The 15,838-nt window shown below is 43.7% G+C and overlaps 1 protein-coding gene across 3 annotated transcripts in view; it reads left to right on the forward strand.

Moving 5' to 3' along the window:
• Positions 1 to 196: 196 nt before the first annotated feature.
• pus10 (pseudouridine synthase 10) overlaps positions 197 to 15,838 on the forward strand; it is a 62,227-nt gene continuing 46,585 nt past the window's right edge. For 2 of the 3 annotated variants that reach the window (XM_033025156.1, XM_033025157.1), the window contains exons 1-4: positions 197 to 412; positions 2,272 to 2,408; positions 6,290 to 6,538; positions 14,272 to 14,358. In XM_033025156.1, coding sequence (XP_032881047.1) covers positions 2,283 to 2,408; positions 6,290 to 6,538; positions 14,272 to 14,358 — 462 coding nt within the window. In that variant the 5' untranslated portion in view covers positions 197 to 412; positions 2,272 to 2,282. The remainder of the gene's footprint in view (positions 413 to 2,271; positions 2,409 to 6,289; positions 6,539 to 14,271; positions 14,359 to 15,838) is intronic. The other variant, XM_033025155.1, reaches the window with a different exon arrangement.

The raw sequence follows: 15,838 nt of genomic DNA on the forward strand, positions 1-15,838 counted from the left end.
TACCGCCCAATGGAACCCGGAGACACTGTTCATCCAATGGAACGCGTAGACACCATCCAATGGAACGCGGAGACACCGCCCAATGGAACGCTGAGACACTGTCCATCCAATGAAACGCGTAGACACCATCCAATGGAACGCGGAGACATCACCCAATGGAACCCGGGGACACTTCCGACCGAACACAATGTCCAATGATACAGGAAAACACAACCTTATCCAATAGAAGAACGGAACATAGCCGCGCCGGGCGATGCGAAGTCAATGGGATTTGACGTTACATGGAGACAGTATCTTACTGAAAGGCTTCTGAAAAATCGTAGTCACTTTCATAGGATCTTTGCTTTCTAGTTGTGAGCAATCACTTCCGGGAACAGGGTTATTCGGATGTTGCAGGTGGCAAATAGTTGAGGTATTGTGAGTTCAGTGATGTCCTTTCATGAAATGTTATTTGCCTTGAGAGGTATATGCGTTCGGCTGAATCAGATTTGGGTTACAATTTAGTATAAAAAAAACGCAAAACACGTGGTGTTTTGCCATGCGTGAAGAATTTGAGGACGTTATTGAGCAAATAAGTAGCTGTAAGATTAGCCAGCTACAATTGTATTTCTGACCGGCCGTTACAAAAACACCAATTAAGACGAAAAGTCCTCCAGAGATGTTTTCCAGTGATGCTGCCTGACCCGCTGAGTTACTTCAACACTTTGTGCATTTTTTAAAAACATCAGCATCTGCTAATGCTGCGGTTCACAAAAGGACACACAGTGCTGGGGTGTCTGTGTTTACAGTTCCTTGTTTCTCCTATACTTTCAACACATTCCTATTGTGATTAATATTGCTGTTCCTTCATTGAAGCTGGGTCTGTATAATAAATCCACGAGCCATAGAAACAGAATAGTGAAAGGCCTGGATAGAGTGGATGTGGAGAGAATGTTTCCACTTGTGGGAGAGTCTAGGACCAGAGGCCCCAGCCTCAGAATAAAAAGGTGTACATTTTAGAAAGACGAGGAGGAATTTCTTTAGTCAGAGATGGTGAAACTGGAATTATTTGCCACAGAAGGTTGTGGAGGCCAAGTCAATGGATATTTTTAAGGCAGAGATTGACAGAATCTTGATTAGTAAGGGTGTTAGGTTATGGCAAGAAAACAGGAGAATAGGGTTGAGAGGGTAAGAGATACGCCATGATTGAATGGTGGAATAGACTTGATGGGCCGAAGGGCCCAATTCTGCTCCTATAACTTATGAACACGAGCCAAAAGCATAGCGAGGATACCTTCGTCGCATGAATTCCAATGAAAGCAAAAAACAGCTTGCCACTCACTTTTTACAGGACATTTGGAAATGGTCAATAAATGGAGACAAGAAACTGCAGCTGCTGGAATCTTGATCAAACCATAAAGTATTAGGGCTCAGGTACACAAAAATGCTGGAGAAACTCAGCGGGTGCAGCAGCATCTATGGAGCAAAGGAAATAGGTGATGTTTCGGGCCGAAACCCTTCTTCAGACTGATGGGGGGTGGGGGGGAGAAGGAAGGAAAAAGGGAGGAGGAGGAGCCCGAGGGCGGGGGGATGGGAGGAGACAGCTCGAGGGTTAAGGAAGGGGAGGAGACAGCAAGGGCTAGCAAAATTGGGAGAATTCAATGTTCATGCCATCCGGACGCAAGCAACCCAGGTGGAAGCTGTGTCAGGCAGCATCTGTGAAAGGAATGGATAGACAATGTTTTGGGTCGGGACCCTTCAGACTGAAGAGGAGTCCTGTTTGTCCATTCCCTTCAGATGGTGCCTGATCTGCTGAGTTCCTCCTGCACTCTGTGGTTAATAAATGGAGGCCCTACCAGTGAAGGTACTTGCTGCAAATGAATAAATATAATTGGAGCAAAATGGAACCTCCTTTTAGTTCGAGAGAATGCCAGGTGCAAAATGGTCCCCCCCTCGCCACTGATTAGAAAATAAAATTGGTTATGAGAATCGTGTTGTGCAATTTCATGACAGTTTCTGGTAGATACGTGAACACAGTGCAAGAACATAGACATGTATTTGAGAGGCTACCAGGATGGAAGATATAAGAATGACAATTGCATAAGCATCCCTTGTTCAAAACTAACAAAAAAAATGTAAATGAAGAGAACAATGAATTAAAATTAGGTTTTGAAAGTAATTTTTTTAATTGTTTAGGTGAAACTTAATTGCGTTTGAAAAAATATAAATGAATGTGGCTATTATAGTGAAGTTCTTTGACGTTTACTAATGTTTTTGCCATGTGTTGATTAGGATCCGAAGTCATGTTTCCGTTGCTGGAGAAGGACAAGGCAGTGGTGCGGGCACTGCTGAAGGCAGGATCCTGCCCTCGATGTGTGCTGCGATTCTGTTGTGTGGGAAACCAAGCTTCGTACAAACTTTCTTCCAAGGTTTCTATACTTTTGTTTACATTTGTAAAATGTAAAGGGTGGGAAAAATCGTTTTGGGATATTAAAAAAACAATGTTCCATGTGTCCAAGCGGTAAAGCTATAATCCATGCCATCATTTCCCTTTCCTCTTCTTTCTTCTTATCGGTCCCCCACTCTCCCCTTCTTCTTTCCCCTTTCTTACTTTGCTCCCAACCACCACCACCACCAGAGAAACAGCTGTAGATGTAAGGGCCTGTCCCACTGTACGAGGTAATTCAAGAGCTCCCGAGTTTCCCCTTTCGAACTCGGAGAATTACGGTAATTACGAGAATTACGGTAATAGCCGCTCGTAGGTACTCGAGGCTCTCGTGGACATTTTTCAACATGTTCAAAAAACTTCACGAGCTTACCCGAGTACCTGCCGTTAGCGTTACGAGCTGCTAAGAGACGCCCCCGTGCTCCGACGTACCCGCTACGTACATTCTACGTGCTTACCACGAGTTTGATTTTTTTTTTAAACTCGGGAGAGCTCTTGGGTAAACTCGTATAGTGGGACAGGCCCTTTACCGGCTATTCCTTATTATACTGTAAAACTGTTCCTGCATTTCTTTCTTAGATATTCACAAATGCTTTTGTATCTCTTGAGCAGCAGAGAACCAATATTGTATATCATGAGGTCTTCGCTATGTTCCCAGATTTTGCTATGGAAGATTTCAAACCATTCTGACTTTGGTTCAGTGCAAAAACATCCATCTCTGTTTGATGCCTTCTATGATGTTCCTCCTTCATGACCTTCATCCCTTTGCTTTCCATGCTTTGGAATGTTTGAATATTAGGAATAGTTCTTTAACAGAGGAGGACCTGCATCATCATGTCTGTTGACCTGATTTTTCTTTGAATTCTGAGTCCTTTGATGAAAATTGGCACAGTTCTTCTTTTGTGTGAGATATTCATCTGACAGGATGTTACTGAACACTCTCCTTGTGGATCCCGTGTACTTTTGGTTGAGTCTATTTTGCCTCCATATTTTTGTGTGTGGGTACAAGCAGGCAACACTTTAGCATTTTCAAAGCAGGCAACACTTTTGTATTTTCAAACCATATTTTCAAACCACATTAAGAGCACTCACAGTTTAGCAGACATGTGTTCAGTGTTATTCACAGCTCATCTTGCAGAGACTGACTGAGGCACTTAACAGTTCCAGGTTTTATAGTCCCTCCCACCTCCCACCAGAAGGGGCGTGGCCTTCATAGTGTGATTGACAGGAGAGAGAATCTCAACATTTTTTAAACATTAATAAGTCTTTTATTTTTCATCAATGGGAAAAATCCTCATCCTGCCCAGTGGAGGGGTACTCTGAGTAAGATGGCCAAAAATCACGGCTGTAAGTGGTAGCGTTTTATCTAAAGTCAAGATGAGACTTTTAGTTAGATAGATAGATAGATAGATAGATAGATAGATAGATAGATAGATAGATAGATAGATAGATAGATAGATGCTCGAAATTAACAGTTGCCCGGTTGCCAATGGCCACCTAAAGTCCTGCCGGGCAACCTAAAAGCTGTGTAATTTTGCCCGGCTTGGCCCCCCTCCCCCTCCCCCTCCCCACCATCAGTGTCCGGGCCGCCGAGTCTCTGCTCTCCGGCCACCCCTCATCCGCCGGCACGGCCGCCCGCCTTGCACATGCGCACTGCCAGGGCCTGCACATCCTCCCCTTGCACATCATCGGCCGCCCTGCACATGCGCACTGCCACGGCCACTGGTTGGCGCCGGGCACTTTCTCCCTCCCTTTCCATTGCTGTCTGGTCGCCGCCTCGCTACGACCACTGAAACCCAACGCAGAATCACTCCCTGGAGCTGGAGCAATTCCCTGGAGTAACTCTTGCTTCTTAGTTTCATGGTCCTCCAAAAATATTTATAAATGGAATTTAAAATAGCTACCTTCCGACATTTTTGCCACCTTCAACGGGATCCCACCACTGTCCACTTCTTCCCATCTCCTCCCCTACCGGGTTTCCGCAGAGACTGCTCCCTCCGTAACTCACTGGTCAATTTGTCCCTTCCCACCCAAACTACCCCCTCTCCTGGCAGTTTCCCTTGCAACTGTAGGAAGTGCTACACTTGTCGCTTTACCTCCCCCCTTGACTCCATTCAAGGACCCAAGCCGTCTTTCCAGGTGCGGCAGAGGTTTACCTGCACTTCCTCCAACCTCATCTATTGCATCCGCTGCTCTAGGTGTCAGCTACTCTACATCGGTGAAACCAAGTGCAGGCTCGGCGATCGCTTCGCCCAACACCTCCGCTCGGTATGCAAAAACGAACCTGATCTCCCGGTGGCTCAGCACTTCAACTCCCCCTCCCATTCCGAATCCGACCTTTCTGTCCTGGGCCTTCTCCATGGCCAGAGTGAGGCCCACCGTAGGAGCAGCACCTCATATTTCGCTTGGGCAGTTTAGACCCCAGCAGTATGAACATTGAATTCTCCAATTTCAGGTAGTCCTTGCTTTCTCCTTCTTTCCCCTCCCCATTCCAGCTCTCGCACAACCCACTGTCTCCGCCTCTTCCTTTTTCTTTTGAAGTGCTGAGCCACCGGGAGATCAGGTTGGTTATTGCAAACTGAGTGGAGGTGTTGTGCGAAGCGATCGCCAAGCCTGCGCTTGGTCTCACCAAGGTTGATCATACTAGAAATAATAGAAATTGCATTCATTATAACATGTAAAAGGAGATAAGATACTGTATTGTAATTTTGCTGCGTGTCATTGTGGTATATATCATGTCTTGATTGGTGAATATGTTTAGTTTGTGACTTTATTTGAAGCAGAAATAATATGTGAATGCTTCATTGACCATAATTCGGACTGGTAACTACATACTTCGTCCGAGCACATTATCGCACGTGTCATGCGCCGTCTTAAATGACCACCTAAACTGTCATTTGGCAACCTAAAAAGCTGCCTAGGTTGCCCGGCTGGCATCAGAGAAAAAAAGTTAAGTGGGAGCCCTGTGGATAGATAGATGACTTGGTTTGGGGGTGCTTTTTTAGTGTCTATGACAGCAACAAGCTTCAAATACATTGTACCCAATAACTAAACTTGGAGACATCCACTTGGACAGTCAAAGGTATGGTTTGGTAGCAGTACATGAGTCAGCTGAATTGCTGGCATTTTAAAGGTGATCTGTTTAACATTATCTCTGCTTCTCTTTTCAGTGGTAATGTTGGATTCTTCTTTGGACATTTGATACTTGTGTCCCTACTCGTGTATTCCCCCTCGATCCCCCCCCTCCCCCCCGGCCTGTTGTCACACTGCTACTTTGACCAACTAGAAACCCATTTATCCCATAGATAGATTTGTTACCACAAATCTTGCTCACTTTGAATGAGGTAAGCAGAAGCATCCAGTGGACAGGTGTTTTTTTTCATTACTCATTCTTAATTTGTGAAGAGATTGCATTGTCTCACTATCTTACACAATTTTGTAGGGCATGATTCGATTATGAAGCAGATGAGACTTGTGCATAGCTTTATCATCTTATTCAAAATACCACTGTGGTGCTTTTTCTGCATTTCTCGGTCTCGCTTGTTGAGAGTATTTGATTTCACTGGTAACATTTCCCCACGGTGAAACGTATTCCACTGATCAAATTCTGCCGTCGTACATAGAAAACATAGAAAATAGGTGCAAGAGGAGGCCATACGGCCCTTCGAACCAGCACCGCCATTCATTGTGATCATGGCTGATCATCCCCAATCAATAACCCATAAAAAAAATAGGTGCAGGAGGAGGCCATTCGGCCCTTCATATATAGGCATATATATATATCGGCAAGGAATGTCTTTTTGCCAAATCCCACACTAATAGGCAGTCATGGACAGTAATTTCAACAACTTACTTGTGTTTCAGGAACTGTCCACTGCACTCTACAAATTCTTGAATGACAATGAATATAAATCTGAACCAATGGCGAATGATCAACCACTTTGTAAGAAACTAAGATTGGAGGATTGCGAGAATAAAGATATGGATTTGGACAAAAATGGAGCAGCCAACGTGCCATCAAATGAAGCGTTGTTTGCTGATGTTGGTGTTCGGACTTGCACCGTGTGTCTGGGTGTTCTGCAGGACCTTGGTGAAAACGATTTTGTGAAGAAGGTAAAATTTCCCAAACTTTGTCTCACAAATTAAGCCTTGATCTGTGTAAGCCTTTTTCAGGTGTAAGATGCTGATAATTACAGTCCAGGTTTTGCATGATTAATTAAGTCATAAATTATCCTAATTAGAACAGAATTTAAAAAAATTCAGACATCAAGTTCATGCATTAATTCAGTGCCTTATTTGTTTTTGTCTAATTTTCTGTCATTAGCGGGCTTATTATATTTTCAGAATATTGGATGATGAATTACTATTAGTTTTCTACGTTAAAATATACCAATTAATGTTATATCTCTGATTACTTAGTTAAATGTTACTTTAGATTTGGAGTGTAGATGTTTTTGTAGATTGATCAAAGCGGCAATTCTTAGTGAATTTTCTTTTTCAGGTTTTATAGTGATTAATCATTGATGGATGTTTCGCTCCTTCCTGAATAATTATAGCTAAAAATACATCTTCCAAACTGTGTGATTGAGTGGGATTTGATAGCAAGGATGTTCATTGCCAGCTGAAAACTTGCAATAATCATTTACTCGGTGACATAATGGCTTTAACAGTTAACTTGGAGTTCACGCGTCTCGGTGGTAAACTCGGATACCAGAGCATTAACAACTTTTGGGAAGGGTAAATTTATCAAGGTTGAAGTGACTGTTTTGCACGGTGAGTTACAAAAAGTGGTCTGGGTCAGTGAGTTACGTAGAAACATAGAAAATAGGTGCAGGAGGAGGCCATTCAGTCCTTCGAGCCAGCACCGCCATTCATTGTGATCATGGCTGATTGTCCCCAATCAATAACCCGTGCCTGCCTTCTCCCCAGAGAGTTGAATGAATGTATTAATAAGTTTATTGGCCAAGTATTCACATACAAGGAATTTGCTTTGGCGCTCCGCCCACAAGTGACAACATGACATACAGTGACAGTTAGGAATGACACATAAAACATTCAACATTAATAATAAAACATGAAGTTGGAATATTATAATTTAAGTAATCTGAATCAAGACTACAGTTATTGTGTTGCTTGCATTAATTTCTAGTACAAGGCTTAGTTAAATTGTTTTTTTTTAAAAAGACACAAAGTGCTGGAGTAACTCAGTGGGACAGGCAGCATCTCTGGAGAGAAGGAATGGGTGACGTTTCGGGTCCGGATAGGCAGCATCCCTGGGCAACATGGATATTTCAGACATCAAAATGCCACCTAACCAAGTTCCCCAGGGATGTAGCCCGAGACCAGCTGAGTTACTCAATTGCTTTGTGTCTTTTGTTGTAGAAGACCAAGGGGTGGCATGGTGGGGCAGCGGTAGAGTTGCTTTCTTGCAGCGCCGGAGACCCGGGTTCAATCCCGACTACGGGTACTGTCTGTACAGCACCCGTAGCTGTATCTTCTCCCCGTGACCGCGTGGATTTTCTCCGAGATCTTCGGTTTCCTCACACACTCTAAAGACATACATGTTTGTAGGTTAATTGGCTTGGTATAAGTGTAAATTGTCCCTAGTGTGTGTAGGAAAGTGTTAATGTGCGGGGATTGCTGGTCAGCGCGGACTCGGTAGGCCGAAGAGCCTGTTTCCGCGCAGTATCTCTAAACTAAACTGAACAAACATCTACTGTGCTTTGATCCTACATCTTGGCTATATTGGTAAATGTGCTCGCACAGATGCTTTGATGGATGGCAAATTCTCACTGGTATCTTGGAAAGGCTTCACGAAGAGTGGATTGGGGCAGACCTGGTGGAGTCATGCTGGACATTGGTTACGTATGAATGAAAATTGACTGGCCTTCCTCACCGGACAAATATATTCATCAATCTAAATCTTTGACATGAGAAGGTTTGCACTTGCAATTTTGAGTCTGGTTGAGCGGGATCATGTTGCACAACAGTTTCAGTTTAGTTTATTGTCACGTGTAGCAAGGTACAGTGAAAAGCCTTTGTTGCATGCCAAAAATTCAGCAGAAAGACAATACACGATTACAATCGATCCGTGTACAGTGTATCGATACATGATGAGGGAATAAGGTTTTATTGCAAGGTAAAGCCAGTAAAGTCCAACAAACTGTAGTGACCCAGAATTTGGGATCAACAATGAGATCTGAGCTCTCAAGAGAATATGAGATAGGTTTGTCATGAAGATTTACTATTGACCATAATGACAACATTTGTATACCTGCACAGAATCTCTTGCCTAGATGCACTGAATCTATTGCCCAGAGTAGGGGACCAGAGGACATAGGTTTAATGTGAAGCGGGAAAGATTTAGTTGGAACCTGTGGGGTAACTTTTTCCCCACACAGAGTGGTCGGTGTATGGCACGAGCTGCCAGAGGAGGTAGTTGAGGATGGGACTATCCCATCATTTAAGAAACAGTTAGACAGTTACATGGATAGGACAGGTTTGGAGGGATATGGACCAAACGCAGGCAGGTGGGACTAGTGTAGCTGGGCCATGTTGGGCGGTGTGGACAGGTTGGGCTGAAGGGCCTGTTTCCACACTGTATCAATGTATGACTCTATGCTGTTGGCTGATGTCAATTCAATGAGACACCAAGGTACGCAATAACTGTGAAGTCAACAAGTTGGTTAAGAGGTCCATCACGTTAACAAAAATAAATTCTCCCTAATGAAAAACGAGGAAGCAAATTTTTCATTAACGGAATGAAATCCGTGCAAATCAAAATCTGTCACAAACATGGTTAAATAGATGTTCTTAAAAAAATAGATTAAAAAAAAAAATCATTTTAGAAAATTTGAACGTGTAGATCATTTGTATTTTGAGCCAGATGGTTTTTATTGACAGGGTAATGAGTACAAGAGTTGGGATATTGCATTGCAACTGTGCAAGTGTTGGTGACATCTTACTTGGAATATTGTGTGCAGTTTTGGTTGCCTTATTATTGGAATGAGCTGACTAAGAGAGAGTGGGTGCAGAATAGATCCACCCGGCTGCTGAAGCTGGAGGCGTTGAATTATCGAGCGATTCTGGACAGACGGGGGAGCAAAGGAGGATGATGAGTGACCTTTATAGAGATAAATAAATCGTGAGGTGGCATAGATAAGGCAAATTAACACAGTCTTTCCCAGTGTAGGGAAGTCTAAAACTAGTGGGTATATATTTAAGGCCACAGAGGGGAAGATTTCAAGGTGAGTCAGGTTTTTCACACAAAAGGCAGTGGCAGGGCCATCTTAAGTCATGGGCAGGGTGGGCAGTTGCCCGGGGCCCACGAGCATAGGGCCCCCATGCTAATCTATGTATTGTAGAATGTTATTGTAGAACATGAAAACGGAGAAGAACATCAAGTGCATGACGGCATATTTGATTCGGCGTAAAGAAACTGGAAGTATAAGGGCCCCAGTGCACTGCTTTGCCCGGGAGCCTATAATGCTGTTAAGACAGCCCTGGGTAGTGGGTGTATGAAATGAGCTGCCAGAGGAAATGGTAGAAGTGGCTACAATTAATATTTGCAAAAGACTTTGGACAGGTTCATGGACAGGACAGTTTGGAGGAGTATGTGCCAAATCCATACCCGATCCCCACTGGTCCAATCTCTCCCGACCTATGTCCAAGATACCTCACACGCCCTTCGTCTCTTCCACGGTCCTCTCTCGCAGGCATATAGGACCAGCTTAGGACGGCATCTTGGTCAGCATGAATGAGTTGGGATGAAGGGCCTGTTTCCGGCGCTGTACAACTCTTTCATTCTGTGAACAATGACAAGATTTGGGTTCACTATTGAAGGAGGATTTGCTGATATGTTTCCAAGTCCGGGTTGAGTGTGACTAGGAGGGGAACCTGCAGTGGTGGTGTTCGCCTGTGGTGGCTTGACCTTTACGGCTGAGGTGGTGGGTTTGGGAGAGGATGTCAGAGTACCCGACAGTTTAATAAGGTCATAAGATCATAAGTGATAGGAGTAGAATTAGGCCATTCGGCCTCTCAAGTCTACTCCGCCATTCAATCATGACTGATCGATCTCACCCTCCCAACCCCATTCTTCTGCTTTCTTCCCATAACCTCTGACACCTGTACTAATCATCTATCTATCTCTGCCTTAAAAATATCAACTGACGTCCTCCACAGCATTCTGTGGCAAAGAATTCCACAGATTCACCGCCCTCTGACTAAAGAAATGTCTCCATCTCCTTCCTAAAGGAACGTCCTTTAATTCTGAGGCTATGACCTCTAGTCCCAGACTCTCCCACTAGTGGAAACATCCTCTCCACATCCACTCCATCCAAGCCTTTCACTATTCTGTATGTTTCAATGATGACCCCCCTCATTCTTCTAAACTCCAGCGAGTACAGGCCCGGTGCCAACAAACGCTCATCATAGGTTAAAGACTTAGTACAGTTAAACTAAACTAGAATTCTTTCAGTTTCAGAAAGAACTGCAGATGCTGGAAAAATTGAAGGTAGACAAAAAATGCTGGAGAAACTCAGCGGATGAGGCAGCATCTATGGAGAGAAGGAATAGGCGACGTTCGAGATCAGGCACTTTTAGACTAGTTTTAGACTGTGTCTAAACCTCCCGTGAAAATATGACATTTCCTGTGGGGAACAAGCCTCTGATCTATGTTTCTAGCCCCAGGAAATGGCCAAGATGAGTTAATCATCTGTGATGATCCCGCGATTTTGGTGGAGTGGATCTCAGCAATGTTAATGCCATTGAATATCGGAATTAGGTAGTTATCCTCGCTCTGGTGGAGGTTTAGTTTGGTTTAGAGATACAGCACAGAAACAGGCCCTTCAGCCCACCTTGATTTGGCAATGAGTTGCTGTTTCTTCATCGCCACGGGGTCTAGAATGTCCACCTTCATTAATGATACTGCAGTAGTTCAGGAAGTCGGCAAAAATAAAACCAAAAGGCCTGCAGATGGTGGAAAGCTAAAATAAAAACCGAAAATGCTGGAAACACTTACAGTAGCTGGTCAGGCTGCAAATGTAGGAAGAGAAACTGTTAAAATTGTTCAATTCGAAGACCCTTAGACAGAACTGGGAATGACAATTGCCCTTTGTTAAGCTGCAGAGAGGGTGGGGAAGAGGCCTGTGCCTCATGGGGCAAAACCAAGGGTATGATAGGGACTAATGTGAGCTGTCTCCATCTCTTGTGGCAAGTCTTTTAGTTTTGGGCTATGTTTAGTTTAGAGATACAGTGCAGAAGCAGGCCCTTCGGCCCACCGAGTCCGCACCGACCAGCAATCCCCGCACATTAACAATACAACACACACTAGGGACAATTTACACAGACACCAAGCCAATTAACCAACAAACTTGTACGCCTTTGGAGTGTGGGAGAAAACCGAAGATCTTGGAGCCACGCGGTCACGGGGAGAACGTACAAACTTCGTGCAGACAGCATCCTTAGTCGGGATCGAACCCGGGTCTCCAGCGCTGTAAGGCAGCAACTCTACCGCTGCGCCACCATGTCGCCCGGGTGTTTAAATTTCGAGTTTAAAGTCCGAGATAGGTCATGATGTTCTCAAACTCAACATTCGCAAGACCAATTGCACCTCCCACCATATCTTTATTCTTGCAACCTTTCTCTCTGTTCCTTTGACCCACATCGCCTCAACCAAATATTTTCTATTCCTAATAAATATCCTTTTGACCTTGCATTGGGTTTTGGATCTCAAATCGTTTCCGTTGCAAAAGCATCAAACTTTCAACTCTGCAATATTCCTATCAGTTGGTTTCCAGGTGTACAGAAAACTCCAAAGGACAGATCTGGGAGATCTGAACAAATCAATGATGTAAATGTTCCCTGGTGAACACCTCTTTCTGAATCTAATTTGTTGAAAGTATGTTTTTAATTATTTTACCACAGCCACACGATGATTTGAATGAAGCTCGATCTGGGACCACAAACAACACTCTTTCAGTTTAGTTCATTGTCACATGTACCGAGGTACAGTGAAAAGCTTTTGTTGTGTGCCACGCAGTCAGTTGAAAGACAATACATGATTACAATCGAACCATTTACAGTGTATAGATACATGATGAGGGAATATCATTTAGTGCAAAGTAATAGCCCTGTCCCACTGTACGAGTTCATTCCAAGAGCTCTCCCGAGTTTAAAAAAAAAATCAAACTCATGGTAAGCACGGAGAATGAACGTAGCGGGTACGTCGGAGCTCGGGGACGTCTCTTAGCGGCTCGTAACGCTAACGGCAGGTACTCGGGAAATGCGGTAAGCTCGGGAAGACTCGTGAAGATTTTTCAACATGTTGAAAAATGTCCACGAGAGCCCCGAGTACCGACGAGCGGCCATTACCGTAAATCTCCGAGTTCGAATCAGGGTAAACTCGGGAGAACTCTTGAATGAACTCGTACAGTGGGACAGGGGTTTAAAGCCAGCAAAGTCTGATCAAGGATAGTCCGAGGGTCACCATTTTTGGAAATGCTGCTTAATGGCATTGAACTCCAAAACCAAAAGTGATCACAAATATTGGACCTATCTGTTCATTTTAAAAGAGAATCATTGTGTGTAATAATGGAAATGGTAATTCCATGCTGTATCTGGCAGTAAACCAGATGTAGTCAGACTGGAATAGCGACTTCACTAAAATAATTGATTTTGATGGCAGATTTCTTCATCTCAGTCCTAAATGGCCTACCCCTTATTGTTAAACTGTGACCCCTGGTTCTGGACTCCCCCAACATCGGGAACATTTTTCCTGAACCGAGTCTGTCCAATCCCTTAAAGTATATTATATGTTTCTATAAGATCCCGTCTCATCTCTTACGGACTAGGCAAGCCTAGCTGCATGCTAAGGTCTACTGGATCTCCCAGTTGCTGTTCATTTTACCTCCCCTTCCCATTCTCACACTGACCTTTCTGTCCCGGGCTGCCACTGTTATCAGAGTGAGGCCACGTTCAAACTGGAGAAACAGCACCTCTTATTCCACTTGGGCAGCTTACAACGGGATGAACGGCGTACTCCAACTTCAAGTAATACTCCTATTTCTTTCCCATGCACCCCAGGTGCACTCCATGATGCTCCAACATCTCCCATCTTCTCCCAACCCCTACGTCCCAGTTGCCCTGCACCTTTGTCCACACATCTCGCATCCCCCAAGTCCTCCAGCTCCATCTTATTCCCCCTCGTTCCACTCCACCCTGTCCTTTCCCACCCACATCCCTCCCTCCATACATTTCACTCCTCTCCTTATCTAACACCATTTTGTCTCTATTTCACCTCTAACTTTTGTCACTTTCTCTGCCCATCTGCTATACACACACACACACACACACACACACACACACACACACACACACACACACACACACACACACACACACACACACACACACACACACACACACACCCTTCACTTGCTCCGCCCTGTTTCGATGAATGCAATCAACCCGGCGCGCACAATCAAATAAAACAAGGTGTCCTACAACTTTTGGCTGTGCACGCAATACGTAAGAAGAAGTCTGAAGAAGGGTCTTGACCCGAAACGTCGCCCATTCCTTCTGTCCAGAGATGCTGCCTGACCCGCTGAGTTACTCCAGCATTTTGTGTCTACCTTCGATTTAATCCAGCATCTGCAGTTCTTTCTTACACATTATGAAGAAGGGTCCTGACCTGAAATATCATCTGTCCATTCTCTTCCCAGCTGCTGTATGGCCTGCTGAGCTCCCCAGTGCTGTGTTTTGATCGAGATTCAGGCACCTGCAGTTTTTTGTTTCACTTGTTTTAATTTATATTCTGCTGTGAATGGACAATTTGCATTGTTTTTCAGGTGTGTGGTAAAGTGGGATCTGCTGGATATCATTTTAGTAGCCTTGTATTTTCAGTTTCGCTGCCTCCACAGCTCTTGGTTAGAGAGGTGAGTGTTCCAGTATCTAATTTTTAAACTGAATTTGTTATTTTGAATGAAATGTGTATCTTAATATTTTGCTTTGATAAATACCTCTGCAATTAGTCTATTTAGCTAATTATAATCTTTTGTTTTTCCCATGTTTTTTGATTTCATCCCATGTTAGAGTCATAGAGTGAAACAGCGTGGAAACAGGCCCTTCGGCCCAACTTGCCCACACCGGCCAACATGTCCCAGCTACACTAGTCCCACCTGCCTGCACTTGGTCCATATCTCTCCAAACCTGTCCTATCCTGTCCTGTCCAACTGCTTCTTAAACGTTGGGATAGTCCCAGCCTCAACTACCTCCTCTGGCAGCTTGTTCCATACACCCACCATGTGTGAAAAGGTTACCCCTCAGATACCTATTAAATCTTTTACCCTTCACCTTAAACCTATGTCCTCTGTTCCTCGATTCGCCTACTCTGGGCAGGAGATTATGTGCGTCTACCCGATCTATTCCTCTCATGATTTAATACATGATGTATAGACTTTTTTTAAAGTGGCGACAGTGGACTTGTTTCCTCATCTGCTTTTGGACAACAGATGATTTGGAACTAAGTTTACCAAATTATATTTCAGTTTCTAATGTCCTTTCATCTGTAGCTATTGTGGTTTTTTCTTACTGAAGCCAATATGATCAAATCAAAAAATGGAGCACAGTTAAAACCATGACTTAAATCAACAACTGTTCTTCTTTGCATACATAAACTTGTACATGCATATATAAATTTGCAGTTTTATGTGTCTTTTGATATTTGCCAGGTTTAAATGTGAGCAAAGTGAACAATGCTGATACATAAGAATATGCTGGTTTGCTACTGTGTCCTTGTGTCAGAATTGTGCATTACTTGGATCAGATGTAAATCTGCATTAAACTGTAGCTACTTTGTTACTTTGTTACTTACCTTCCCAGTGTGAAATTCCTTATAGCTCCTATCCCTACATTGTGTATGAAATTAACTGTTTAGTGACACACATGTAAGGGAAGTGCTTGGCCACGTTTTCCAATCCATTAAAGTCATGTTGTTAATGCCGTTGCTAAAACTTATAGGTACTTTCGGAGAGTCAAATTTCTTGCTGTTTGAACGCATCTGAAACGTCGTATGGGGCAGATTTGAAAACACCTTGGAGATAATGCTGCATAAATCGGCATTTTCTGTTTTTATTTCATTTATTTTCTTACCATTATTTTTCTTAGCATTTATTTCAAGAGGGCGATTTCATTAGTTTTATTAACATTTTTATTAGTATTTATTTAAAGAGGGCTAGAATACAAAAACAGGGATGAAATGCTGAGGCTCTTTCAGCTGCTGGTCGGGCCACATTTGGAGCATTGTGAGCAATTTTGGGCACCATATCTGAGGAAGGATGTGCTGGCTCTGGAGAGGGTCCAGAGGAGGTTTACGAGAATGATCCCAGAATTGAGTCGGTTAAGATATGAGCAGCA

This window comes from Amblyraja radiata, chromosome 8 (assembly GCF_010909765.2).
Source record: "Amblyraja radiata isolate CabotCenter1 chromosome 8, sAmbRad1.1.pri, whole genome shotgun sequence".
Classification (NCBI taxonomy): Eukaryota; Metazoa; Chordata; class Chondrichthyes; order Rajiformes; family Rajidae; genus Amblyraja; species Amblyraja radiata.